The sequence below is a fragment of the Desarmillaria tabescens genome (genome assembly GCF_030435595.1).
Source record: "Desarmillaria tabescens strain CCBAS 213 chromosome Unknown EV420scaffold_29, whole genome shotgun sequence".
NCBI classification, from domain to species: Eukaryota; Fungi; Basidiomycota; class Agaricomycetes; order Agaricales; family Physalacriaceae; genus Desarmillaria; species Desarmillaria tabescens.
Genome location: NW_026848328.1, coordinates 325,551 through 350,089, shown reverse-complemented (window position 1 = coordinate 350,089; position 24,539 = coordinate 325,551). Strand labels below are relative to the sequence as shown.

At 48.4% G+C, this 24,539-nt stretch overlaps 9 protein-coding genes across 9 annotated transcripts; 4 read left to right on the top strand and 5 right to left on the bottom strand.

Annotated features, from left to right (window-relative positions):
- Window positions 1-4,126: 4,126 nt before the first annotated feature.
- Window positions 4,127-5,194, bottom strand: EV420DRAFT_632428 (uncharacterized protein). Its single transcript, XM_060482872.1, has 3 exons — window positions 5,099-5,194; window positions 4,929-5,046; window positions 4,127-4,871 (listed from the first exon to the last, which is right to left on the bottom strand). The coding sequence occupies exons 2-3, from the start codon at window positions 4,965-4,967 to the stop codon at window positions 4,425-4,427; spliced, it is 486 nt and encodes a 161-aa protein (XP_060328283.1). The 5' UTR covers window positions 4,968-5,046; window positions 5,099-5,194; the 3' UTR covers window positions 4,127-4,424.
- Window positions 5,144-5,996, bottom strand: EV420DRAFT_632437 (uncharacterized protein). The gene is made up of 3 exons (XM_060482873.1): window positions 5,599-5,996; window positions 5,281-5,519; window positions 5,144-5,205 (listed from the first exon to the last, which is right to left on the bottom strand). Exons 1-2 carry the CDS (start codon window positions 5,786-5,788, stop codon window positions 5,344-5,346), a joined length of 366 nt encoding a protein of 121 aa, XP_060328282.1. The 5' UTR covers window positions 5,789-5,996; the 3' UTR covers window positions 5,144-5,205; window positions 5,281-5,343.
- A 1,403-nt stretch (window positions 5,997-7,399) lies between these two features.
- On the top strand, window positions 7,400-10,054 carry EV420DRAFT_1557705 (uncharacterized protein). Its single transcript, XM_060473698.1, is given in 10 exon segments — window positions 7,400-7,529; window positions 7,568-7,870; window positions 7,928-8,116; window positions 8,151-8,200; window positions 8,238-8,270; window positions 8,322-9,205; window positions 9,266-9,434; window positions 9,463-9,534; window positions 9,554-9,886; window positions 9,939-10,054. 9 exon segments carry the CDS (start codon window positions 7,425-7,427, stop codon window positions 9,603-9,605), a joined length of 1,857 nt encoding a protein of 618 aa, XP_060328281.1. The 5' UTR covers window positions 7,400-7,424; the 3' UTR covers window positions 9,606-9,886; window positions 9,939-10,054.
- A 302-nt stretch (window positions 10,055-10,356) lies between these two features.
- On the bottom strand, window positions 10,357-13,064 carry EV420DRAFT_1481938 (uncharacterized protein; the record flags this gene model as incomplete). Its single annotated transcript, XM_060469826.1, has 9 exons — window positions 10,357-10,425; window positions 10,528-10,877; window positions 11,058-11,812; window positions 11,864-12,181; window positions 12,353-12,703; window positions 12,758-12,784; window positions 12,835-12,876; window positions 12,929-12,946; window positions 13,000-13,064. 9 exons carry the CDS (start codon window positions 13,062-13,064, stop codon window positions 10,357-10,359), a joined length of 1,995 nt encoding a protein of 664 aa, XP_060328280.1.
- Window positions 13,065-13,400: 336 nt separating this feature from the next.
- Window positions 13,401-14,420, top strand: EV420DRAFT_1481937 (uncharacterized protein; the record flags this gene model as incomplete). The annotated part of the gene is made up of 3 exons (XM_060469825.1): window positions 13,401-13,412; window positions 13,744-13,900; window positions 14,143-14,420. 3 exons carry the CDS (start codon window positions 13,401-13,403, stop codon window positions 14,418-14,420), a joined length of 447 nt encoding a protein of 148 aa, XP_060328279.1.
- Window positions 14,421-15,123: 703 nt separating this feature from the next.
- On the bottom strand, window positions 15,124-16,760 carry EV420DRAFT_1557685 (UbiA prenyltransferase family-domain-containing protein). The gene is made up of 5 exons (XM_060473697.1): window positions 16,201-16,760; window positions 16,035-16,141; window positions 15,815-15,984; window positions 15,675-15,759; window positions 15,124-15,623 (listed from the first exon to the last, which is right to left on the bottom strand). Exons 1-5 carry the CDS (start codon window positions 16,409-16,411, stop codon window positions 15,156-15,158), a joined length of 1,041 nt encoding a protein of 346 aa, XP_060328278.1. The 5' UTR covers window positions 16,412-16,760; the 3' UTR covers window positions 15,124-15,155.
- Window positions 16,761-19,122: 2,362 nt separating this feature from the next.
- EV420DRAFT_631944 (UbiA prenyltransferase family-domain-containing protein) lies at window positions 19,123-20,611 on the top strand. The gene is made up of 5 exons (XM_060482871.1): window positions 19,123-19,474; window positions 19,534-19,640; window positions 19,691-19,860; window positions 19,916-20,000; window positions 20,052-20,611. The coding sequence occupies exons 1-5, from the start codon at window positions 19,264-19,266 to the stop codon at window positions 20,517-20,519; spliced, it is 1,041 nt and encodes a 346-aa protein (XP_060328277.1). The 5' UTR covers window positions 19,123-19,263; the 3' UTR covers window positions 20,520-20,611.
- A 103-nt stretch (window positions 20,612-20,714) lies between these two features.
- Window positions 20,715-21,395, top strand: EV420DRAFT_1645473 (uncharacterized protein; the record flags this gene model as incomplete). Its single annotated transcript, XM_060477785.1, has 1 exon — window positions 20,715-21,395. The coding sequence occupies one exon, from the start codon at window positions 20,715-20,717 to the stop codon at window positions 21,393-21,395; it is 681 nt and encodes a 226-aa protein (XP_060328276.1).
- Window positions 21,396-21,991: 596 nt separating this feature from the next.
- EV420DRAFT_631912 (uncharacterized protein) lies at window positions 21,992-24,246 on the bottom strand. The gene is made up of 4 exons (XM_060482869.1): window positions 23,743-24,246; window positions 23,101-23,688; window positions 22,422-23,046; window positions 21,992-22,368 (listed from the first exon to the last, which is right to left on the bottom strand). The coding sequence occupies exons 1-4, from the start codon at window positions 23,863-23,865 to the stop codon at window positions 22,247-22,249; spliced, it is 1,458 nt and encodes a 485-aa protein (XP_060328275.1). The 5' UTR covers window positions 23,866-24,246; the 3' UTR covers window positions 21,992-22,246.
- Between the last annotated feature and the right edge of the window lie 293 nt (window positions 24,247-24,539).

The window sequence follows — 24,539 nt, the reverse complement described above, 5'->3', positions numbered from 1 at the left end:
CATTGGCTGTTTCATATGCCAGAAATAGGTAGACGTTGTAGAGCCCGGCTGTAAGCTCCGGTTTTGCTTGCCGTGTCAAGAACAGGAAGATAAGGCTAAGGGCATTAGCATGATCAACAAATGACCACTGTCAACCGGAGACTTGAGAACCTCGTTAGACGGTGCAGGTACGAGTTCCACGAGGAACTATAAAACGGCTTGCCAGGCTATGTACGGTACAGATCGAGTACTTAGCTACAGTAAGTACGCGTCTCAGCCATGTGTTATCCATAGTCAAGATGTCTGCTTGTATAAGTCTTTAAATTACTTACTGCCTAGACTGCAATGTTCTGTTCCTCAGTCACTCACTCGAGGCCTTAGTACGTGTTCTCTTTCGTAGATTCCTTTTACATTTACTTATTTATCTACATGCTAACGGTACAGGTCCTAGGTCCCAACAATCTTGAGAATCAGAGGTTGTGGACTCTGAGTCTGGATTCCGTCCCATGCACCTGAACAATGAAGCTGAAAGATCATCAAGGTGTGAAGGCTAGAGAGCTATTTTCGATCTTGAATCCATACATCGCCTCCTTTGCACGCACGTTCGCATCATGATTTTCTGAATAATAATAAAATCGCCGCAAGAGATCCATCGTGCATTGATGCCTTCTATTCACCCGCGTCAGGGTGGAGGGTCGAAGGAGGTCGACATCAAAAAGTTGTCGTGCTAGAAGTGCCGGAAATAAACTTTCTCCCTCATGTCGCTCCCGCTAACCAAGGACATGAAGATGGTGAGTATGTCATTACAACTGTTGTGATGTGAATGCAAATTTTTCATTCTTCTTAGCTGTGTTGACCGTCACACTGGGAAGTAGACACAGCATTGCAACTGAATTAACATCCATGGGACGCCGTAATTGGGGGCCTTGTGTGTACACAAATGGGGTACTTGGCACATCGATAAAGATTCGAAGAAACCGTGACGCCAGTAGGAAACGAGGCAAGGGGTCGAGGTAAGCGCCGATCTATACCGAGGGTGCCGTATGAGGTTGTAGGAGTCACGCGTGGATGCTCGCAAGCGCTAGGTTTTGATTGGTGAAATATAACTCTGATCAAAGTCGAAAGCGCGGCGTAAGGGGTGGGCCAGTTATATCATGATGCAGTCGTCTCGGAGGTAACTAATTCTCCTGTCCATGACTCCGGTTCTTGAACGACTTGGGACTGAAGGAAAGATACTGACGGTCATCAAGCCGACTGACAAGCCAGGGCCGAGCCCACCCTGCCGTTGCCAACGAAGGTTTCGACTTCTAGTTGAACTCGGGCCCTTTACCATCTTTAATAAGCACTGAAGCAGAAGTGATGAGTTTATAGACAGGGAAAACGGAATATCAGGGACTCTTTCACAGTGCACAACGAGAGAAACGCCAGTCTTGAATTAGAGGCGGCATTTGCGAAGCTGCGTTAGCAAACAGTAAACTTTGGTTTTACGCCACTCATAAACAAAGTTCCCGGCGGTCCAACTAAATAAAGCCGGAGTCTTTGTATGCCAAACTTGCCAACCGGTACGTTCACGATTTCGTTTGTTTTCTTTCTCACCAAAATTCGAATTACAAAAAATTTAATGCCGCCGGGTTGAATGTCCAGAGTTGAAGCTTGAAGTCCGACCAACCATTGTCCCAACAGTATTGCCACTGTCCTCAACTAGCATCAACTTCCAACGACAAAACCGACAAATGAAAGGCGGGAACGCGAGATTCCCAATCGGATCCGTGTGTGGCAAATCTGCTTCAACTTCGACCCTCCTCGACCGCTCGACAGCGACCCAGCTTGGGAAACCTTCAACGATCAAAGAAAATTTGATCATCCGTCAGTAAACATGTTGAGGCCAGTATCCGGTTCCATCAATACCCAATCGACCGAACCAATACGATTCATTGATCAATCCCAACCGATGTTGTGTGTGAAGAGCCTGTGTCGCCTGTCCAATCGCTGTGCCAGCATCTGCATCCTGGATATGGTGCTGTGGGAGAAGAAGAGGGGAAGCCAGATTTGACGCAGAGATTCTTGTGTACTTGTGAAGAAGTCCCACACCGTGCCACTACGTGCACCCCACCTGTATCATCAAATTGACCCACGGTTGATGTCCCGGGAACCTGTCGAGAGCGTAGTTTCCAAGATAGTGGACATGAATGTAGCGAAGTTGATTTGATTCCTCGTTCACGTCAACGTGATGCTCAAGATAATAGGCTGTACTCCTAAAACGCATTAGGAGGGACTAAGGTTCTCTGCGGAAGCGTTGGAAGCGTCCGTAATGACGGCACGGTGAACATGATAAGTGCAAGTTAGGAAGAGATTTGTGAAGTAATACGTCATGTTTGACGCAACACATACACTGAAACGTGTGTACTACATGATTTCTTATCCAATCCCTGCTGAGAAGGAACTGATTGTCACGACAATTTGACCAAGATAATGCATACAACATACCATCTTCTGTGCGGGCCATCGGCCAAACGTCGAAGCATATCCGCTCCATCCAAACTCGGCTCTCGAGCTTCAAAAGAATGATGGCGTTGTTCTATAAGGATCTTTTGCCAGTTTAAGAAATACAGTGATGAAGACAAGCCTCATACCAGTAGTAATTCATACACCGCAGTTGATAACCATATACCGTGCAGACTCTTCCCCAGATCCCTAAGTACGTCATCACCAAAATTCTCAAGAAGTAGACAAAATTACGGGCTCCTGCAACATCTGGTGTAGTGCCTGGCTGAAGATATTATGTGCGTAGTGGCGCGGACTCCATATACACCGAACCACAGATTTTGATCAGTTAGTTCGTCAGAATATGGCTGGCCACTCCACTAAGTTGGGTTTGACAATATCGATGACCAAGGCGCTTGGAGGTATGTTTGTTCTCATCAAGTTGTACGAGTTACCGCCATACTATGCTCGGAGGACGACGTCAGCACGTATCTTGAAGTACAAACCCCTTTGGTAGACACACTTTCCAGCGTGAAGGAGGTGTATGCTCAGACTTTCGACGCGTCATTCGTTCCTGACCTTATTCAAGATATGAAAACAGCGCCAGTCCGCCGTGTCTCGTAGGCATGACCGAGATGCTGGTCCATAATCCAAAAAGGCGAGACGCAAAGGTCCTCTGGTGGAACACACAGGGAGTCAGTTGCTTCTGAATTAATTTATGGCCGGTTTGCACACCTGCAATCTGTCATCTCTGTGACGGTCAGGCAGTATCAAAGAACCTTGAATGGCAGCTCATTGACAGCATGCAGTCATTGCATTCCCGTCGGATGCACCTCACACCATCCGGTCTTCCATTCTAAAATTCAGACCTTATTGCATGTTCTCTTCGCTATAGGCCGATAGGCGCAACGATGGAGTGGAGACGACGGATGACGTCTTCAGGAGTGCGGCAGATAGTCTCAGATTCCCGACGTGACTTCATGTGTCGACGCAGAGGAAGATATTCTCCTTTCCTACGGACGAGTCCGCTTGAAAGTCTGTGAACCAATATGCGTGAGCCACGCGCGCACAATGTCAATAAATATGCGCAATTACACCATAGTGGATCTCCTCAAGTAGCCTAGCGCCTTTTCCTTCCTCGCTTTTCCCTACGCGAGCAAGCCCCAGGCAGCCACATCGTTGTCTTCTGACGAAATTATCTGGTTCGTCGCAGTCTATGAGCAGAAGAAAGAGGTCTTTTGAGAGCGTACAGACCTGGAAACCAATGGAAGTACCTTCGTCTGGGTGGTCGAAGTGAACGAAGATCGAGATCATCTGGCTGTACACGGGACTTTTTGGATCACTTATCAGCGCTCAGCACCGGGACAAGGTGGACGATGCCAAGAGTGTTCTGAGGTCGCTCGCCATCTTATGTAACATTCTCATCTGCTCCGCCGCCAATATCAGCTTTGCAGCCTTGATGTCCTGGGCTGGTTACCTTAATGAGCAGGGAATTGCTTACTACGTTTCCGTAATAGCGCTTTCGGCCTTTGTCCTTTCGAAGGAGCTCCATTTAATGGATACTGACAAGCCGAGGAAATGCATGTAATTGTTCTTGCAGCCGCCGACCATTGTCAATCTTATACTCACAGGATTGGTTGTCGATGCTGTTGTTCACCAGGCGGTTGAAGGAATTAGATATGCTACGCAAGCAAATCATTTTATTACCAGAATATTGACCGTTAGTGCAACAGGACCGTCACCTGCTGTGGTGAGTAGACCCCATAGGTATTCTGGTGGTGAACATGACTGTACGTCGCCAATGGAGTTGAACTCGCCGATCTTCCACTCCCAGGAAAATTTGCCTGTCGCCACGTAAAACTGCCAACAACCGTCAAATTTTCCATCTCACGAGATTTGAAACGCACCCAGGCATCAATATTCCCTGCCACCGCTTGTCTGCCTGGATCGACGCGAGCATATCAACATCCGGCTCCCAACAACCCCGTTTCCATTGATATCCCGCTCTCATAATATTCAAGATCATTTCCAAACTGAATCGCCCCAGCGCCAGTCACATATGTCGCTTCTGGCCTATAAATTGGCGCTTGCAGCTGTTGGTGTTGAGGGGGCCGATAACTCGCAGGCAGGCAGGTAGGTAGCATCATGGTAACCAACTTGGTCTTAAGCCACCGGGAACTGTTGGTATCCCGCTGCCCCCCGTCGTCAGGTTCACCCATGTTACTCGGGGGAATGGTCTGTAAACGTCCGACAGTCGCTCCTTGGCCATCGTGCCGGTACTTGCCAAGTGGTGTGGCCAGGAATCTGGTGTACAACTTTGGCTTATCTTGGTCGTCAATGACAATGAGATCGACGATTTCATTTTCATCGGTTTTGCTGAGAAAAGCAGAAAATTCGGGTCGAAGGAGCTGTTCTCGTATCAGTAACACGAAAGGAATAAGACTAGCTATGGCAGTTACCGTTACCTTGAGTAAGAACACAGGCCGCGAAGACATAGTGACCATCTGGCACGTGCTAAGTGAACCCACTTGGCGCTAGTTCTTCGTTCATGCACCTGATCACCGTCTTGGCAGATGAAAGACACTACGGCATCATCTGTGAATAGTAATTTCGAGGATTACCAGCGGGTACTGACCTTGTTGAAAAACAGGACCTCGCCCGCATGTATGCCTCTATAGTTGAATGCTTGCTAGAATCCGAACGAAAATATCACCACGCCGAAGGCATGATAAGTCCACCAAACTGCGCGGGAAAATGGGAATCAATGAAACTTCTAGCTCGGAGGCTAAGCTCACAATGGCTGGACCTGAACTCTACCTCGGGATCACCACTGACGGCTTGGAGCCGCCCCTCCCGTTCCTCTTTGAATGCCTCCAACTCCTAGTCATATCTCATCGTTACTTCCTGAAAGTCCACCCTCTTCATACTGCTTAGTCCGCTGCCTCCGATGAAAACCTCATCATGGAACCTCGCCACGATGCGCAATACGAAGCTGTACGTCGTCCACGTCATCACTCTTCTTTCCTTGAGATGGAACAGTCGAATTCGTGACGAGCCTGAGGGGGAACATGTGAGTTAGGAAATGTCGTCTGTGTCTCTCTGCTCCTCGCTCGTCCATAGGCAACCAGACCGTACCATCGGGAATGCACTCGACTCGTTCCTTCGTTCTGTGAAATAACGATGAGTCTTGACGAGTCCCTGTATTTGACAGCGGCCTCGTCCTTTCTGCTACGTTGGCATCAATGTTCTGGCGTGGCGGGGAGGAGGCGGTTGATAAGAGGAATGTTTGCCACAGCCACCCACTAATCTTGGACTTGACCAGCATTACACGTTTCTTGCCATGCGGAAGGACGGCTTTCGTGCAACGTCAATAAAACTTCCTTCCTTCCTTCCTCTGGAATCTGGAACATTATCCTTGCTTTTTTCATTTCATTTCACTTTTTCCATGTCTTACTTACTCGTCGTCATTAGCCGCCGAAATGACCAATGCTCACAACATCACGTTTCAACCAAATACCGTCAATTAGCAATACTACTTACAGAGGGACACACCTGCTGTGCATTGTTACCGCCCCTCCTAGTCTTTCTCATGATGCTATTTTAGCCTAACAATTGACCTCCCCTCAGCATAACCACAGCTGTGCTACGGCCATCAAATCAGTCCTATGCTCTGCCTCTATAAACGGTTAAAACGTCGGACGTCGCAACTACCTCACGGTCTTGTAGTAAGGTGATGAATGAATTAACGGTAGGAGATTATGAACAGAATGTCACAGATGAACAAGTCAAAACACGGAAGTTTTGGTTGATCTTCTCCTTTGCCGTAGCGTGGTCTGAGGCAAGGTAGCCTTGCGTGATATGAGTAGCAAGAAGCGTCGCAATTCCGGCTATTTTCTATTCCGGCATCATCCAGACCCGCATAACACGCAACCGTGAGTATCAATGAGGGAGAGGAACATCAAATGTCGAAACTCCTCGAGGGTCTATCCAAAGCTCTGAAAAAATATCACTGGCAGCACTCGAGGGTGAGATTCTAACCTGATATCCCTGCTGCTTATATTCGAGGCATTGTATATTACGCGGCCCACCCTCATCAACATCTAATGTTCCACCTCGATGCCAACTTGAATTCCCTAACTTGTTAGGTGCTTTCCGCAAATCCCTGCAGGCATACGCAAAACTGCCCAGCCTCGTTAGCCCTTCTTGCTCCAAGTCTGTTCACTTGCTTCTTAACCGAGTCCCGACACATCGCCTGTTACCCGATGTGTTTATGTATGCCCGGTACTTCCCTTAAACTACTCATATCATACCCAGTATGATGGTCGACGCATGAAGGACTTGCTTTCAGGTCACTGCAGGTTTCATCGAAGCGGAGTCCATCACGTCCGAAAGAGAACTAGTTTTCCTTGCACTACTTCTAACAGCTTCTAACAAGATTTCTTCTGGGCACGGGGTCATAGAGCGGCAATGCACAGACGGTTCTCCGTTTCCACGGGTCATCTAATGGTCGAGGCGCATGCCAGACACGTATAAAGTTTCGCCCTTCTTTCCCTTAGCACGTAGAATCCCACCCGTCGATATCCTTCTTGCATCTCTACCTTTCATCCACATGTTTCGTAAGTGGCTCAGCACCACAGTCAGCACTATGCTGGACATTTTGATATGGTCAGGAACCATTCCAATTGATTCGACAATTCCTATTGAATCTCGACTGTTTACATGGCAACTCATCTCCTCCTCCAATGTAAGACATCACTGCGAAAGACAATCTATGTGCTGACACTCGAGTCTTGCAGGCTTGTCGCAGATGGCCCAAATGAGCTATCTCCTCCATCGTACGCCGATCCCATCCATTCGAATAAACTGTAATGACGCTACACTTGCACAGTCCTCCTCACTCTATTGCTATTGGACGGTTATTTCTATTTTTTACCTCCCTAGGGCGTGGCACTGATCAGGTGATGGTTAGCTCCATCTCGCCCCTATTTGCGTTAGTTATCGGCATCGACAAGTATCTCTCGAACGAGGTCAGAGATCTGAGCGGTGCCGTTGCCGATGCTAACGCCGTCAACACATTTTTACAAGAGATTCTTGGCGTCCAAAGGGCCAAATCAAGAATCTTCGCAACGAGGAAGCCACGAGAGTTACTATCGAGATGGAGATTGAGAACCTTGGGAACAATCTAGCGATTAATAAGGACGACCCAATTCTCATCTTCTATGCAGGGCACGGGGCCGAAGCAAACGCACCGTCTGGATGGCACAGCGCCAACGGGAAGATGCAAATGCTTGTTCCCTACGACTTTATCCCTAGTGGGTCGAGCAACTCCCAGCGAGGTCAAGGTGTTCTAGATGCGAGACTCTCTCGTCTTCTTGCAGACCTTGCTGCGAAAAAGTCAGACAATATTGTAGGGCTTCAATTTGTTCTATTACGCGTCGTCATATCTGATTAGGTGTACCCACAGACCGTCATTTTTGATTGCTGTCACTCTGGCTCGGGCACGCGAACGGATGACGATCCGACTTTCGCTGTGCGTGGGATCGATCTCCCAGAGACTTACACTATAGCTCAAGACCTCCTGCATAACATTGAGCGAGATGGTCGAGCGAGTATCGTTACAAAGGGATTCGAGAAGTCCGGCATGTTGTCGCATGTACTCCTTTCAGCATGTAAACCGGGGCAAGAAGCTGCAAGAAAGAGATGGGCGTGGCGCCTTTACTTCGGCGTTGTTGAACTTGTTACAGCAAACGACCGTCGACAAGCTTACTTATAAGGACCCTAATAATCAATCTGCCTGGTCTTCCCTCGTAGGTCTCCTTTCTTGTCTTAATCTGCTAACACTCACCTGTCCCCTATAGACAAGACCCTCAATGCGAAGGTGTCCACCGATCCCGATGCCTTTTCAATTCTAAGGTAACCAACCGACAACGCAAATTATACCCCATCCACGCGTCCTCTGACACACCGGGCCAGTACGTTTTGGAAGCTGGCGAGGCCCATGGGATCACCAAGGAGGCCGAGTTCGTTGTTTTCGCTGACAGAACTATGGCATCTACTCTTGGAAACTGTCGTTGCTGTAAAGACCACCGCTTTCACCACCACATGTCGTTTTCTTCGCGCCCCGACTATAAAAAGCAGTCATTCACCCTTGTTAAACCCGGATATGCCTTGCAGACTCGGGTCGGTGAGGGACAGGACGTTAGACTTCTTGTTGAGCTCGACGAGAGGTTACTCGGTGTCTTTAAGCGGATAGCCGACGAGATGCAAAGTAGCGAATCAGGAAAGAGAGGATTCCGTTTAGTGCAGAGCCGTGACGATAAGCCGGATTTTGCCGTTGCCGCAGATGGTGACGTTCTCCATTTCGAGATCATGAATGAGCTCTGTCGACAACATGGGCTGATACGCATGCCGTTCGAAGTCAATATCGATAATTCGGACGCCATCCGTCGCGTTCTTCAAAGTTCCACTAATTTTTACTGGTACCTTCACCATTCGAGCAAAGGGAGCCCCCTCGCTGGAAAGGTTGAACTCGAATGTATGAAGCTTGAAGGGACAGGGGAGTACACGGACGACTTGGAAGAAATTTTGAAGCCTGACCCTAATGGCGGTAATCTGAACATCGGAGGTGTGATTTCCGTCGATGTCGATGAGGAGGCGATCTATGGATTTAAAATTACTAATACAATGTCGGTGCCTCTTTATGTTTCGATGTTCTATTTCGATGTCAGTGACTTGAGCATCGGTACGCCATCCTGCTGATCCTCACTCCTCGCTCTAATTGCCAGATCATCTGCCTTTTCAGATTCGTACTATCAACCGGGAACTGCGAAAAAAGGCGTTGATGTTTCTCTTCCTCCTGAAGAATCGTTGACCATCGGGTACGGCGCGAGTGGGACGGTTCCGCACACGTACACACTAAGGGTTGGACAAGCTGTTGATGTTGGCTTTCTTAAGGTTTTCTACTCGACGGAGTATCTAGACCTGTCGAGCATCGTCCAGGGGGTCGCCTTTCATAGAATTTCGCGGAGGCGCGCGAACCGCACCGGACAGCAGGCACCTATGGGACACAATGTGTGTTGCCATTGTTCAGGGGAAAGGGGAGAGGGGCCCGTGAGGCTAAGACCGTCCCAGGACAATCTTAAACGTGCCACAATCCATGATATCCATTAGTTTTCCGTTGGTATTTATGTTTTCGGTAGCTTCTCCCGCTCCTCTTCGATATGCAATATGATTCTTACGACCAGTATGAGAAAAACAGTACGCACTATTGGTTTTTATTGGTATTGAAGGGGCGGCTCCGAATTATTCTGTGGGCATAACGGATCCTATGCGCTTCCTTCAACCGTGGCAATTGTTAAAATTGCAGCTCGGATTTATTCTCTGACTGGGAAACCTAGGAGACAGCTCAGCGCTGCCCAAGTTTCTGGACGGACTCAAGTTAAAAGAACGACGCTATGACACAACGAAAGACGAACACGTGTAGCAGTGGTAGGTATCCACTGGAAGGATCTTGCCAGGCCCATGATACGTAACACTATGGTTGGGTCAAGGAAGAGCAGTAATACTGCAGCCTGGCGAGCGGGCCTTATAGATACTCGGGGCCTCTTTCATTAATAAAAGCCTTCCCTCTGCAGGTCTTGTGAATAATAATTTCTTCGGATGTTTGCGTTCGGACAGAAGTTCAAGTTCTCCCCGAGGATCTGGACTTTAAAATGATGCACACCACCCGACTTTCGCCTCCTACCAGTAAGGTGGTAACGAGCAGAAAAATTTGGTCGCTGTAACAACATAGCGCAATGCTTTTTTTGGAAGCAGCCGCATGCCCCGGCGCATTCATCAAAAAATCCATCGCTGAACACGTACACGAGCTATGACTAAGAGCATTGGGGTCTGTTACAGGTACACACGGTATGAAACTAAGAATGGAATTTTTTTCTCATAAGGGTCGTGATGATAGTAAGACTACATGTTGAATATTGAAAATGATGGAGTGCAGGGTGAACGGAGAACAAATGTCAACGCATTAGAATGATCTGATATGAACGCCATCGTGGATCGTCGCACCCTGAAATTGTACATGTTGCCCCCACCCCACACCAGTTCTAGCATCGCGAGGTACCCTCTCCCTTTTTCTGAAACAAGTGCAACGCACATCGTGTCCAATAGGTACCTTTTCTTCTCCAGAACAGGCCCATTCTCGCGAGCAGCCTCGAAGGGTGACGTTTGAGCGATGTCTGACAAGTCCGTATACTCTGTCGAGAAGAAAAGTTTCAAGAAGCCGACATCGACATCTTGTCCATTTCGAACTGTAAATTTGTGAGGAAATGTCCCATTATCCCCGTACCCGATGGTCAACGATTCTTTAGGGTTAAGAGAAGCGCTTTCTTTCGCACTTCCCGGTTGATAATACGAAGCTGAAAAGCCAGTCGATCAGGTTAGTTCGAGCAGGCAATGAGGAACAGCAGGATGACGTACCGATGCTTAAATCACTGACATCAAAATAGAACATCCAGACAAAAAAGGCGCACCGATGTGGTATTGGTGATCATGAATCCATACATCTTTTCCTCATCGACATCGACGAAAAATCACACCCCCGATGTTCAGATTATCGCCATTCGATTCAGGTATCAAAACCGGCTCTAAGTCCTGTGTGAACGTCCCGGTTTCTTTAAGCTTCATACACTCGAGTATGACCTTTCCAGCGAGTTGACTGTCTTGGCTAGAATGATGAAGGTGCCAGTAAAAATCGGCAGAACTGCGAAGAATGCGGTGGATAATATCCGGATCAATATTGACTTTGAATGGCATGTGTGTCAGCCCATGCTGTCGACAGAGCTTGTCCATGATCTCGAAATGAACAAGATCACCATCCGCGGCAACCAACAGATCAGGCTGATCTTCGCGGCTCTCCACCAAACAGAATCCCCTCTTTTGTGCTTCGTCACTTTGCATCTCCTCGCCTATCCGCTTGAAGACACCGAGAAATTTCTCGTCCTTCTCAATGAAAAGGCGGACATCTTGTCCCTCACCAACACGAGTCTGCAAGGCGAATCCTTGAACAGAGAGAGAGAATGGAGTTTCACTGCCGCGCGGGCGAAAATCGCACGTAGTGGTGAAAGCGGTGGTAACTGAAGCAACGACGGTCCCAAGGGCAGATGCCATGGTTCTGTCAGCGAAGACAATGAACTCGGCCTTGTTGGTGATGCCGTGGACCTGGCCAGCCTCTAAAATATACTGGCCCAGGGCAGGGGATCCGCGTATGAGATGTAATTCACGTTGTGGGCTGGCTACTTTGGAATTGAAAAGGCATCGGGATTGGTGTTCACCTTTGCACTGCGGATTCTGTCTGTAACAGATGGATAAGCGTTTGCAGACTAAGTCACAAAGGTAGGCCTACGAGGGGAGATCAGGCAGTTTGGCTATTATGTCTTTATAAGTAAGCCTGTCGACACCGCTCTTCTCCAACAAATTTAACAACGCCGAAGTAAAGATACCGCTTCCAGCTGTCTCCCTGGCCATCTGATCCGCCTTACATGCTGAAAGGAGCATGTGTGACGACAAGCCCGTTTTCCTGAATCCCTCTCCCGCGACGCTCGCCTGAGCGTCCGGCTCAATGCCATAGAAGAGGTCTAGAGGTATAGAGTAAGTCTCTGGGAGTTCGATCCCGCGAAAAGCGAAAGACAGATCATTGCTGTCCGTTCGCATTTTCGAGACACTGTAACAACAATCGAGAATGACAGTCTGTCGGCGAACATGATCAGATATCATTTGTAACAGATAGAAGTGGAACCTTACGATGTTGTCTGACTTTTTCGCAGCGAGGTCTGCGAAAAGTTGAGAGAGCTTCACGTCTAGGATGCCTTGACCTTAATGGCAGTCGCTCGACCCGCTGGGGATAAAGTCGTAAGGAAGAAGCATTCGTATCTTCCTTTTGGTGCTGTGCCATCCAGACGGCGCATTCACTTCGGCGCCGTGGCCTGCATAGAAAATGAGAATCGGGTCGCCCATCTTGATCGTCGGATTGTTCCCAAGGTCCTTAATCGCCGTCTCGATATTAACTCTCGTGGCTTGTTCGTTACGAAGAATCGTGATTTGTTGTTCTGGAACGACGAGACTCTTTTGTAAAAATTCTTTGACGGCGTCAGCATCGGCGACGGCACCATTCAGACTTTTGATCCCATGGTCAGGGTGGTACTTGTCGATACCGATAACTAGCGCAAATAGGGGAGGGGTACGACTACCAATTGATCGGTCAGTCCGCATTTTACAGAAAAATAACATAAATACGAACCGTTCAATGGGAATACACTGAGGAGGACTGGGGCACAGAGTTATTACGGGTTATTCACCTGGATGGGATCTACGCACGACGGGGGTGGGGGATTTTCCTGCGCTGGATCTTGTGCAGGCCTGCAAGATTTAAGCGTTAGTGGACCAACCGTTTCGTGCAGTGATCCCTTACGTCGGAGGCGGTGGCGAACTGTAAAAAACAGATTCATCGCGCAATTTCAAGAAAATTGGAAAACCACTGACGCCACCAGATACCATATCAAGTCTGACACGGTGGTAACTGTAATGTTCAGCCAGGAGAGAAACATCTCGAAAAAAGACAGACAGAACTAGAATGGTGAAGGGTGGAATGGTCCTCGTGAATTTGACTGTAGGGCAATAAAACGTGACACTTTATAGACGTAGTACTAGGGCCCGGGGTCGCCCTTTCGCCCTTTCACATTTAATGTACGTCTGCATTCTATTTTCTGAATGGTTCTTCAAAAGACATATGTACATTGGCACCTTCCATTCATCCGTGTCAGATGATATACAGTCTCGGGCGGGGTGATAGAAGCAGCTGTGCTAGAAGTGCCGCGATGAAAGCTTGGAGGCCCTAATGTCGGATCCGCTATCGAGGGATGTTAAGTTATAAATAGTACATTATGATCAGTGACGTGAGTGCGAAAAACCTTCGTCCTTCTTCCTTCTTTTGGTGCGCTGGCCGTTGTACTGGGAAGCAGACACGGCATTGAATCTGAAGATACCCATGAGACGTTGAAATTAATTGGGGATCTTGTCATCGATATACAAATGGGGATACTTGGCACATCGATAACGATTCAGGTGGCCGTAGGAAACAAGGCAAGTGGTCGAGGTGAGCAGATCTATGGTAGTAGAGAATGAGGCCAAGGGTGGCCCGCAAGCGCTGAGTTTGAATTTCTTCCCACTGACGTCACCTTTTCTTTCTCTCATTGTTCCAATAGGATTTCCATTCACCTGAACTAGCATCAACTTCCAACTACCAAACCGACAAATGAAAAACAGAAATACGGGATTCTCAATCAGATCTGTGTGGCAAATCTGCTTCAACCTCGATCGCTTGACAGCAACTTAGCTCAGATTCCAGAAAACCTTAAACGATCAAGCTCCTGTTTTCAACAAGGTCAGTAGCCGCTGGTAATCCTCGAATTACTGTTCACATGTTCACAGACGATGCTGTAGTGTCTTTCATTTGCCAGAGCAGTAATCAGGCGCATGAATGAGGAACTAGCGCCAAGTGGGCTGTACGCGCCAAACGGTCACTTTATCTTTGCAACTTTCGCATCTGCGTTCCTACTCAACTTGGTAAACGTCATAGCTATTCTTTTGTGTTGCTGTACTGATACGAGAACAACTCCTTCTCAGCAAAGCCGGTGAAGACGAAATCGCCGATCTCATTGTCATTGACGACCAAGCCAAAGTCGTATACCAGATTCTTGGCCACACTACTGGGCGAGGACCGGCGCGATGGCCGGGGAGCCACTGTCGGACGTTTACAGACTATTCCTTCAAACAATATGAGCGGAGGCGGTGGTGAATATCAGCAGTTCTCGGTGGCCCAAGAGCAGAGCGGTTACCACACTGCGAGTTATCAGCCCACCCAACAGCAACAACCGCAAGCGCCAATTATAGGCCAGAAGTGACATAAGCAGCTCGCGCTGGGCCGATTCAGTTCGGGGATGATCTTGAATATCATGGAAGCGGGATGTCAATGGAAACAGGATCGTTGGCAATGGTGTCGGGGATGTTGATATATTCGCGTCGATCCAGGTGCTGAAGAATCCTGAGTGGTGGCAGGGAATGTTGATGCGAGGGTGCGTTCGAAACCTCATTAGATCATCGACAACATTTGACCTTTTTTCGATGCAGCTTTACGTAGCACAGGCTAATTCTCCTAGAAGTGGAGGATCTACGATTTCGACTCCACGGGCGACGTACACTAATATTCACCACCAGAATACGTATGGGGCCTACCAACCACAGCAGGTGATGGTACCCATGCACTAACAGTAAGTATTCTGGTAATAAAACGATTTGCTTGCATAGAATATCTGGTTACATTCTAGTGTATCATGAGTCTGCTTTCTTGCTTCGTTGTACGATACGCTCCGTATATCGTTGTTGTAATCTGATCTGTAATGAAAATGTTTTACTTTACAGGACCCAATCCTTACTGGGGAAGCGATACCGACTCGGGGCCGCTGTAGATCTGCGGTCTGATGACGAGTTGTATAATATCCGAGTCGGCAAGGGAGATTTACATCTCCGTTTAGAGGAGATTTGCGCCGCTACCGCAAGCGATGGATTTCATTTCGGTAAGGAAATAGTATGCAATACGAATAGATATTGTTAAGTTAATAGTACAGGTATGTGGTGCTTTACAGAGGGATTCCTTCAACTACCCGGTGAACAACAGCATCGACAACTAATCCAGCGAGTATCAGATTCCCAATCGTCGGCGTGTGCAAGAAAAAATTCATGCATTGCCTTGGCTTGTCAATATCCGTCACAATAAGCTCCTTCAAGAGAACGAAGGCTGAAAGTGCCACAGCGATGTAGAAGGGAATGCCCTGCTCGTTGAGATAGCCGGCCCATGTCATCAAGCCTGCAAAGCCAACAGTGGTAGCGGAGCAGACAGGGATAGTGTGTCTGCCACACAGGATGGCGAGTGACTTCATGCCAATCTTCACATCATCCACCTTGTCCTGGTGTTGATACACGGTTTCGTATGTGATCGTCCACATCGTCGCACCGAGGTATGCAGCAGTGAGAGCATGGTAGGGAATTGCATCATCAGGTGCCAGGTCGGCCCAGCCCATATAAATGCCGATGTTGAACATCAAGCCCTGAGAGAACGTTAGATTGCGGATCTCTACATGAATCACAGAGATACTTACCAAAGGAATGGGAGCAAAGTACATCCAGCGCTTGCATGTGGGGTACAGCACGTACAATGGCCACACGTACATTGAAATGCGCAGACTGAATAGACGAATACTGTGAGCACAGGAATCAGCAGCAGAGCGAACACACTTACGCATCAGGGCTCAGAACTTTGTAAGCCAAAAAGACACCAATCGCTACTTGGAGAGCGAAGAATAACCATGCTCGCTCGATGCTGATTGCACCTCTAGGGAGAGCTCGGTTCTTCGTACGCTCGACGTTTGCATCAATATCATAGTCGAGGATGTCATCAATAGTCATGATCTGGAATCAAAGATGAGACGATGATACCAAGACAGCAAAATTAAACTCACCAAACATTTGATGCCGATGCAGAGGAAAAAGTAGACGGCAGCCCGGGTAAGGCATTCCATTCCCGTCAGCTCAGGGTAAGCGTGGTAAACCATCGCTAAAGACCACGCTAAGACGGCGATTTCCCGTCAGTGACAGGGAAATCAGTACACAAGGATCCACACTCACCCACTGGAAGGAATACAGTAGCGCATCCCATCCCATTTTGGAGACGGCAGAGCTCCCAACAGGCACCTATCTCAGTCCGAGTCGGTGGTGCTAAAAGAGTCTTGACATTTGAGAAGATCGAGGCAAAGCTCGAAGTGATGGTCGCCCTCGGACCCTTCTTGGAAACCAAGGAGGCGGGGGACTGAGAGCAGATAGAAGTAGACAGAGCCATTGAAGGAAGAGGTAGTAGAATATTGTAGGATGCGGAGAACCTGGTTTCTTCCCTTCACCACGCCCGTTCCATATATACTAGTCAGACGCAGGCGCATCTTCCTACATGATCATTTCATTGGAAACGAAGGAGCAACGACTCGGAAACAGGCGCAGGAGCGACGGTCCAGGGGCAACGGCTGCTCGTCAATGAAATTTGATCGAGAGCCTTCTGAATCTCAGATTGATGGTCGACGCCTGTGATCGCAAGGCCGTTATTGATCGATCTCGCCGATATTTTCTTCATGCGGTTACGCCCGCCTCCGACTCGCACACAAGCGGTGATGTCCAAATGGGGAACCGGCTCATCAGAAGGATATCCTAACCGCAATATGCAACACGCCTTGCTACTAGAATGACGTTGATGGCGATCTCGTGGCAGGATATGCCGCGAGTATTACTTGGAAATGGGGCGAGTGTCCAAGAGGAAGTTCGTGTGGTTAGTCGAAGTGTTACAGACGAGCCGAAACGTCAAATTTTTTCTTTCATACAAATTGGTCCGCCTGGAGTCTTCGAAGCGCTGCATGAGCGAGACGACTCGGTGAATTCACTATGACTTTTACAGTCAGCATAAGGACTCGTAGTCTGAGGGGATACTACGTCGTAAGAAAGTGAGAACCTGAGTTACATGAAAGGCTGCTTCTCACCAAGTCCACAGTTGATAGTAAAGAGTTAATTGAGACAAGAATTGAGCCTTACAGCTGTACAGACCCGAGAGATGAGAAGCACCACAGTGGAAGTTCAACGAAAGGAGGACCTTTATTTGCAATTGTTGTCATCGTCCTGCGAAGCACAGCCACGGAACGATCCTTTCCAATTATCTTCCACATTGACCTCCAGCCTCCTGCATCGCCAATCAGTCCTATGGTTTTTCTGTTTTATGTGAATCTCAATGCTGAAGATCATCTGTTACTCTCTTTGGCTGTAAAGATTTCTCATCGCGATGAAAGCTTCACTTTGCTTCTCTTCTCACTGCTCAGCATTTGCCCTTGGGTCAACCAATGACCTAACTATCCTTAGTGTGCCTTCAACCGAGTCATGACGCGTCTGAAGGCGTTCTGTATCTGCACTGCCACCCGACTCGGGGCCGTTGAGTAACTGCGGTCCGAAGTTCAGACGCGGATCCGAGTCGGGATTCTACCATCTTATCGGATTCATACCTTCTTCGATACTCAAGACGTGGTCATATAAAAGACCAGATCTTCTGATGAATATCTATCGTTAGTCTTGTCTCTCCTACGCTCCGTCTCACCCCAGCCGCCGATCTCACGTATTTCTTCGCGATTCTCAGAGCATCGAATGGGGAAGTATTTGGAAATTGCATTCTTGATGATTTTCTGGTTTCGTTTTTTCCCCAAGGAGACCGACGATCCCTTTTCTGTATGCCAAAGCGGAACAAGTGGGATACCTTCTCGCAATCTCATAGTCCATCAGGAAAGAGCTATCGAAACAAGATGACCCGCCGGCTATATTACTGCTTAATGATGACCAGGTTCTTGCCAGGTTCCGATACGCCTTTGGAAGACTGGAACTAACATGCTTATACGAGGAACCCTTTCTACTGTCGTTAACACAGCAGAGATCCTCATCATGATTTTCACGAGATCAAAAGACAGCAACCGAAGGGTAGATTACCGACTCGGACATGCGTCTTGACTTTGGACCGCAATTAAGCGACGGCCCCGAGTCGGGTGGCAGTGTAGCTTGCTTTTTGCTCGAAAGTCAAATATTGAATATTGAATGCCGGAGATCGTATGATTCTGGATGCCTCCCTTTATCGTGACAGTGCTGATGTGACGCGACTTTGGAGGTGCTGGTCAACCTGATAATTGAAGGGTTGTATGCTCCAGCGACTACATGCGGAATCTCCCAGTATTGAGTGAGAACGTAGGAGTTGGGGTTTTTGGTAAGAAAGTTATGAAAGCAAGTACTAGTGACGGGTGGACATGACAGGGTGGCTGTGCTGACGGAAAAACCCCTTTGCTTAGCAGTTACATAATCGATGTTATCTTTTCTTCTCTTTTCCATCATCAACGTTCAACCGTTAGTCAAGTCCAAGTATTCGATTTTTTTTTAAAATCACGTTTTCTTGTGCAGAATAGTGTACGGGTATTAATCGCGGCGTTCTTCTTAAAGTTCGAACAGCGGAAAGCCGATGCTCGTCAGCGAAAATTTAATAACACATGGGACGCCGCTGGTGCACTTACAGCGTTTGCGCGATGCAACATAACAGACTTCTTCTGCAAATCCAAGCCCAAATAATACAGTGAGTTGTCGGTGACGTATGCTGATTTACACCCGAATACACGTAGAGTAAGACAGCACTGGCACAGTAAATTGAACTTCGCGCATACATTTTTCCTGAAGTTCCTGCTCAGGGCGCAGTTGGATTCGACATGAACGCTGTGGGACGTACGTATCCGCAGAGGCCTCTGCTCAGGCCGTGAAGCAAGGATTTCCTCCTGTGACGAGCCGGTTCCCCATTTGGACATCACCGCTTGTGTGCGAGTCGGAGGCGGGCGTAACCGCATGAAGAAAATATCGGCGAGATCGATCAATAACGGCCTTGCGATCACAGGCGTCGACCATCAATCTGAGATTCAGAAGGCTCTCGATCAAATTTCATTGACGAGCAGCCGTTGCCCCTGGACCGTCGCTCCTGCGCCTGTTTCCGAGTCGTTGCTCCTTCGTTTCCAATGAAATGATCATGTAGGAAGATGCGCCTGCGTCTGACTAGTATATATGGAACGGGCGTGGTGAAGGGAAGAAACCAGGTTCTCCGCATCCTACAATATTCTACTACCTCTTCCTTCAATGGCTCTGTCTACTTCTATCTGCTCTCAGTCCCCCGCCTCCTTGGTTTCCAAGAAGGGTCCGAGGGCGACCATCACTTCGAGCTTTGCCTCGATCTTCTCAAATGTCAAGACTCTTTTAGCACCACCGACTCGGACTGAGATAGGTGCCTGTTGGGAGCTCTGCCGTCTCCAAAATGGGATGGGATGCGCTACTGTATTCCTTCCAGTGGGTGAGTGTGGATCCTTGTGTACTGATTTCCCTGTCACTGACGGGAAATCGCCGTCTTAGCGTGGTCTTTAGCGATGGTTTACCACGCTTACCCTGAGCTGACGGGAATGGAATGCCTTACCCGGGCTGCCGTCTACTTTTTCCTCTGCATCGGCATCAAATGTTTGGTGAGTTTAATTTTGCTGTCTTGGTATCATCGTCTCATCTTTGATTCCAGATCATGACTATTGATGACATCCTCGACTATGATATTGATGCAAACGTCGAGCGTACGAAGAACCGAGCTCTCCCTAGAGGTGCAATCAGCATCGAGCGAGCATGGTTATTCTTCGCTCTCCAAGTAGCGATTGGTGTCTTTTTGGCTTACAAAGTTCTGAGCCCTGATGCGTAAGTGTGTTCGCTCTGCTGCTGATTCCTGTGCTCACAGTATTCGTCTATTCAGTCTGCGCATTTCAATGTACGTGTGGCCATTGTACGTGCTGTACCCCACATGCAAGCGCTGGATGTACTTTGCTCCCATTCCTTTGGTAAGTATCTCTGTGATTCATGTAGAGATCCGCAATCTAACGTTCTCTCAGGGCTTGATGTTCAACATCGGCATTTATATGGGCTGGGCCGACCTGGCACCTGATGATGCAATTCCCTACCATGCTCTCACTGCTGCATACCTCGGTGCGACGATGTGGACGATCACATACGAAACCGTGTATCAACACCAGGACAAGGTGGATGATGTGAAGATTGGCATGAAGTCACTCGCCATCCTGTGTGGCAGACACACTATCCCTGTCTGCTCCGCTACCACTGTTGGCTTTGCAGGCTTGATGACATGGGCCGGCTATCTCAACGAGCAGGGCATTCCCTTCTACATCGCTGTGGCACTTTCAGCCTTCGTTCTCTTGAAGGAGCTTATTGTGACGGATATTGACAAGCCAAGGCAATGCATGAATTTTTTCTTGCACACGCCGACGATTGGGAATCTGATACTCGCTGGATTAGTTGTCGATGCTGTTGTTCACCGGGTAGTTGAAGGAATCCCTCTGTAAAGCACCACATACCTGTACTATTAACTTAACAATATTTATTCGCCCCCAATATCTCCTTACCACACCTTGAAACATCTTAGTCTACGCTAGCGGTATAAATTGGCCTCAGCATGGAGTTGTAAATGTCGCTTGCCGACTCGGACATTTCATGTGACTGGTTTCAAATGGTTGGCTGCCCAGGCTATGCAAGTAAAGATGACTGACCTACCATCCATCACCTGCCTCCTATCAACTATCGTTAAATCTCAAGCGTCCTTTTCGAGGAACGTCGTCTACTTGGTTGAGCATGTCGCCGCCGCCGCCGCCCCACCAACGACAATCTCCATAGTCGCCCCTATTCGCTTCCTTGCTACCCAGGTCGATCGTTCCACCTATCGTGCGATGAGCGAATTTTGGATACTCCTCAGTGTTGGGTACGATTCCATAACTTGCCCTCAGATAGCCGCCTCTAGCAAGTTCTACGACGAACGTTCCGATAAGGTCGTGGGTCACTGCCAAAGGGCAAGAGAAGAATTAGTTCCCGTCATGGAAGACATTCTAACCAATCTTGAACCACATCTCATTTCCCACCTGCGTTACTTGGATAGAATGGACCGTTTTCTTCGCTTTATGAGGGAAATTCCAGGCTTCTGGTCCGGGCGCAGTGATCTCGACGACCTTCCAGACCTTATTTCCTCAGTCCGCAGTTCATGTCACATTATGATGACCTGCCTCGATTATGTCGAGCGCTATGTGTGCATTCTCCGAGATTGTTTTCGTGACAGAGCTTGGGTAACCCGCCATGCGGGTCGCCCAGAGTTGCAGTGGTGCCTGCTCGGTACCATGGCTTCGCTGAGGCACACCACATCCACTCTTATACAAAACGGCTTGACATAAGGATAACTAAAGGGTCTTGGCTGGCGGGATGGAGATGTGAATCTCGCTTGCCGACAGGTTCCTCCCGGACCCCAGATCATTGACGGCCCCGGACTCGCTTTTTCCTGCGTAAAGCGTTCGCAAGCGTCAAATCCTGTAAAGCAATACATTTTGATTGCAGAGATTACTTCTTGAACTCCCCATAGCCCTATTCCCATTGACATTGACATTCCCATATTCAAAATGATATTCAAGATCAAGGCCGTGAAGATAGTGACGCACGCCGCATGAATTCCCTTGGCGCCAGCTCCTCATTCATGCATCTAATCACCGTCTTGGAGGATTAAGGACACTACAACACTGTGAGCTCTAGTTTCGAAAGAAACTAATAGTTACGGACCTTGTTGAAGAAGAGATTATCTCCGCTTGTATGCCTATGGAATACCTGCTACAATCTAAATGAGAACATCACCAGTCAGGAATAGCCTACCAAACTGCGTAGAGAATTATATCAGTGGATGTTCTAGCTTGAAGAAACGATGCCAGCTGACAATGCCAACTTAGGCTGCACCGAAATATAGCCCGGCGCATCCACCATTCACGGCTCTGAAGTTCCCCATTCCTCACTAAAACGCCCCTAACTCCTGGTCATACCTTATAGTTCCGTCGATGGCGGCGCCTGAGTACTTTTATGCTTCGTCGGCATCGATGTTCTGGCATGGCGAAGAGAAAGTCGGTGAAAGGGAGGGATGGCAGCGGGCCGATCGTGGCAGTGTTTCAGCTTTGGCCAGCACAGCCGCGCGACGGTATTCTTCCAAGTTCCATTCTACTTGTTCTAAGAAGCCAGACATCTCATGCTTGGTAGAATATTATTAATGATCTTCCTTGCTTTTGCCTTCTGGCTGTCTAGGTTTGAATATACCCCGATCACGGACAGATTGGAGTATGTCCTCTACGTGTACGTTCGCATCACAGTCCTCAAGCCTCTGCCTTCCTGTAGCGCAATCACTCAGAAGACTTTTACCAATGCAACAATATTGCACATACCAACAATAGCCCAGTTCCTCGTACTTGGAATCCTCAGTGTTTCGCACTCCACCTTCCATCCGCAGTGAAGACTGAGACTAGCCAGCCAAACGCGGTACATCGAATACGCAGATGCGGCGCTCGCCTGGCTACCTAAGCACAGGCTCTCCTCGAATGCAACTTCATCGCTAACGGGAAACGGTGCTTGCAATGAGCGGTCGTATTTCGCGTCGAAGCTCCAGGGACAGCATGGAATGGAAAGGTATCCCGACGCGGAATATAGTGTCGACAGAACAGGAACCCACGGTGTGAGCTCGTCTGCATGGTTACCGATGATAAAGACATCGGGTTTTAGAAAGGGGTCCTGGCTTGAAGAGAAGGGATCGAAAGCGTGAACATGTAGATGTGATTGGGTAGCTGCAGGGTAGTGCAACCATGACGTACGTGCACGAAGGTCGATACCGCAGCCAGAGTAACCCTCAGAAATGAGAATATGTGTCAACAGGCCGTTGCCGCAGCCAAAGTCGAGGAAACCCCCTGGTGGCTGAGGCCAAGGTTCACCCTCTTTCCCATCACTGTTGACAGTATCAGCGTTCCTGTACGTTTCCTTCCAAAGGAGCATGAGAAATGTCGCAATTCCGATGTCCTGTTCTACAATCAGTAAGCCAAGGGGAAAAACATGAGCGTATACCACACGTGCCTCAAATACGTGCTTCAACGGATCCGTAGCTTCATGCCAAGTGTCCACTAGATGCTTGTGCCTTTCTCGCATGACGAGATAGAGATCCTGATACGCCTCCCGCTGTATTAGGTTATCATGCTTAACCCTCTTTTTATAATTGGTCATCGCACCCCATCCATATCGATGCAAGGTGTCTAGCAGCGCGAGAGAAGTTCGATACAAACGTGAATTCGGATCCAAAGGTGTACCCGGCAGCGGAAGAACCTCGATCCTCAACGTCGCTGGCTCAGTAGTCAGATAACGGAAAGCCAAATGAGTTACCGCAGGATGATAATAGGGTAGAGGCGATCCCAAAGGCGTCAACACCAATACAGATGCAGCATTCTCCCCTTTTGAATACAGCGTACAGTACTGCTCCAAAGCAGCATCGCGACCCGGTCGACGCGGTAACAGACGCCGATGGATACATCGCGTCGGTTCAAAGCCGTCTAGTCGTGGAATCTCAGCAGGAAATTCGGTGTTCGTATCCAAGAGACGTTCTGATCGAAGGATAAGGGTAGAATTGTATTCCGGATGATCCACGAGCTGCGCGATGGCGATTTCGAACTAAGATAGACTGAGAATCACAGGAAGGAGCTCAAAAATGTCAGATCGACATACCAATTCTAAAGGAAAATCTGCAGGACATGTTATGAGGGGTATCCATTGGCTTCCATGATGAAAAAGCGGTATATTCTCCGTTGGCGGAACGCAAGGCAGCGGGTCGAAGCGAGGGCGTGCCATTATCAATTAACAAATTTTCGCGGTATCCCCTGGCTGGAATACTGGAATTGGCAGAATTATAAAAATTCCTCCCAAAGCTTCACTCATAGCGACTGGGGGACGTCAAAAACATGAAGGAAAAAGGAAACATCGAGTGGAGAAAGAAAATTAGGCGATGATTGTTCGTGCTTGTCAGGAGCTTCGGAGGTCTAGACGCACACGTGACAGCACCTTTCGCTCTTCCAGCTTCCATCACATTTCTCTTTCAAGTTCCAAACAACTCTTCGTGCGGTACGGCATTGCATCCTCTTCGTGATAACTTACAAAGAACCACACGCGTTCCTATCACAAGTATGGTTGTCCAGTAGTCTTGGGGACACCCTCATCTGATCTTTCTACTTGGTGACATAAAATTACACATATACCGCATACCATGCTAACCACCAGATTGTGAAGAAAAACTTCCGTTGTCACACAACGAATCATCTCCTTTTGATGAGAAACGGCACGAAAATGGAGTGGTCCCGCCTCGACTGGTACAGAGTAAAATTACGGATCATTTTCGCACGGAGTGTGTCGCAGATACTCATCTGTATGGGCGGGGCTCCCGACACGGAGGGCGCTCAGGGCAGCTGATGCGAATGCTGATACATTGCGAGAAATGATCGAGCCGCGTATTTCCCATTCCAATTCCA

Coding starts and splice junctions, on each gene's coding strand:
- EV420DRAFT_631912 (XM_060482869.1), bottom strand. CDS start 23,865: ATGGCACGCCCTCGCTTCGACCCGCTGCCTTGCGTTCCGCCAACGGAG. Junction 23,047..23,100: donor CGTTGAAGCACGTATTTGAG/GCACGTGTGGTA, acceptor ATTGTAGAACAG/GACATCGGAATTGCGACATT. Junction 22,369..22,421: donor GAGGAACTGGGCTATTGTTG/GTATGTGCAATA, acceptor ATTGCGCTACAG/GAAGGCAGAGGCTTGAGGAC.
- EV420DRAFT_632437 (XM_060482873.1), bottom strand. CDS start 5,788: ATGCTGGTCAAGTCCAAGATTAGTGGGTGGCTGTGGCAAACATTCCTC. Junction 5,520..5,598: donor AGTCGAGTGCATTCCCGATG/GTACGGTCTGGT, acceptor GTTCCCCCTCAG/GCTCGTCACGAATTCGACTG.
- EV420DRAFT_632428 (XM_060482872.1), bottom strand. CDS start 4,967: ATGGTCACTATGTCTTCGCGGCCTGTGTTCTTACTCAAG. Junction 4,872..4,928: donor GGCCTGTGTTCTTACTCAAG/GTAACGGTAACT, acceptor ATACGAGAACAG/CTCCTTCGACCCGAATTTTC.
- EV420DRAFT_1557685 (XM_060473697.1), bottom strand. CDS start 16,411: ATGGCTCTGTCTACTTCTATCTGCTCTCAGTCCCCCGCCTCCTTGGTT. Junction 15,985..16,034: donor GCATCGGCATCAAATGTTTG/GTGAGTTTAATT, acceptor CTTTGATTCCAG/ATCATGACTATTGATGACAT. Junction 15,624..15,674: donor ACTTTGCTCCCATTCCTTTG/GTAAGTATCTCT, acceptor ACGTTCTCTCAG/GGCTTGATGTTCAACATCGG.
- EV420DRAFT_1557705 (XM_060473698.1), top strand. CDS start 7,425: ATGGTTAGCTCCATCTCGCCCCTATTTGCGTTAGTTATCGGCATCGAC. Junction 8,117..8,150: donor AGTCCGGCATGTTGTCGCAT/GTACTCCTTTCA, acceptor CGGGGCAAGAAG/CTGCAAGAAAGAGATGGGCG. Junction 9,435..9,462: donor AAGGTTTTCTACTCGACGGA/GTATCTAGACCT, acceptor AGCATCGTCCAG/GGGGTCGCCTTTCATAGAAT.
- EV420DRAFT_631944 (XM_060482871.1), top strand. CDS start 19,264: ATGGCTCTGTCTACTTCTATCTGCTCTCAGTCCCCCGCCTCCTTGGTT. Junction 19,475..19,533: donor TACTGTATTCCTTCCAGTGG/GTGAGTGTGGAT, acceptor TCGCCGTCTTAG/CGTGGTCTTTAGCGATGGTT. Junction 19,641..19,690: donor GCATCGGCATCAAATGTTTG/GTGAGTTTAATT, acceptor CTTTGATTCCAG/ATCATGACTATTGATGACAT.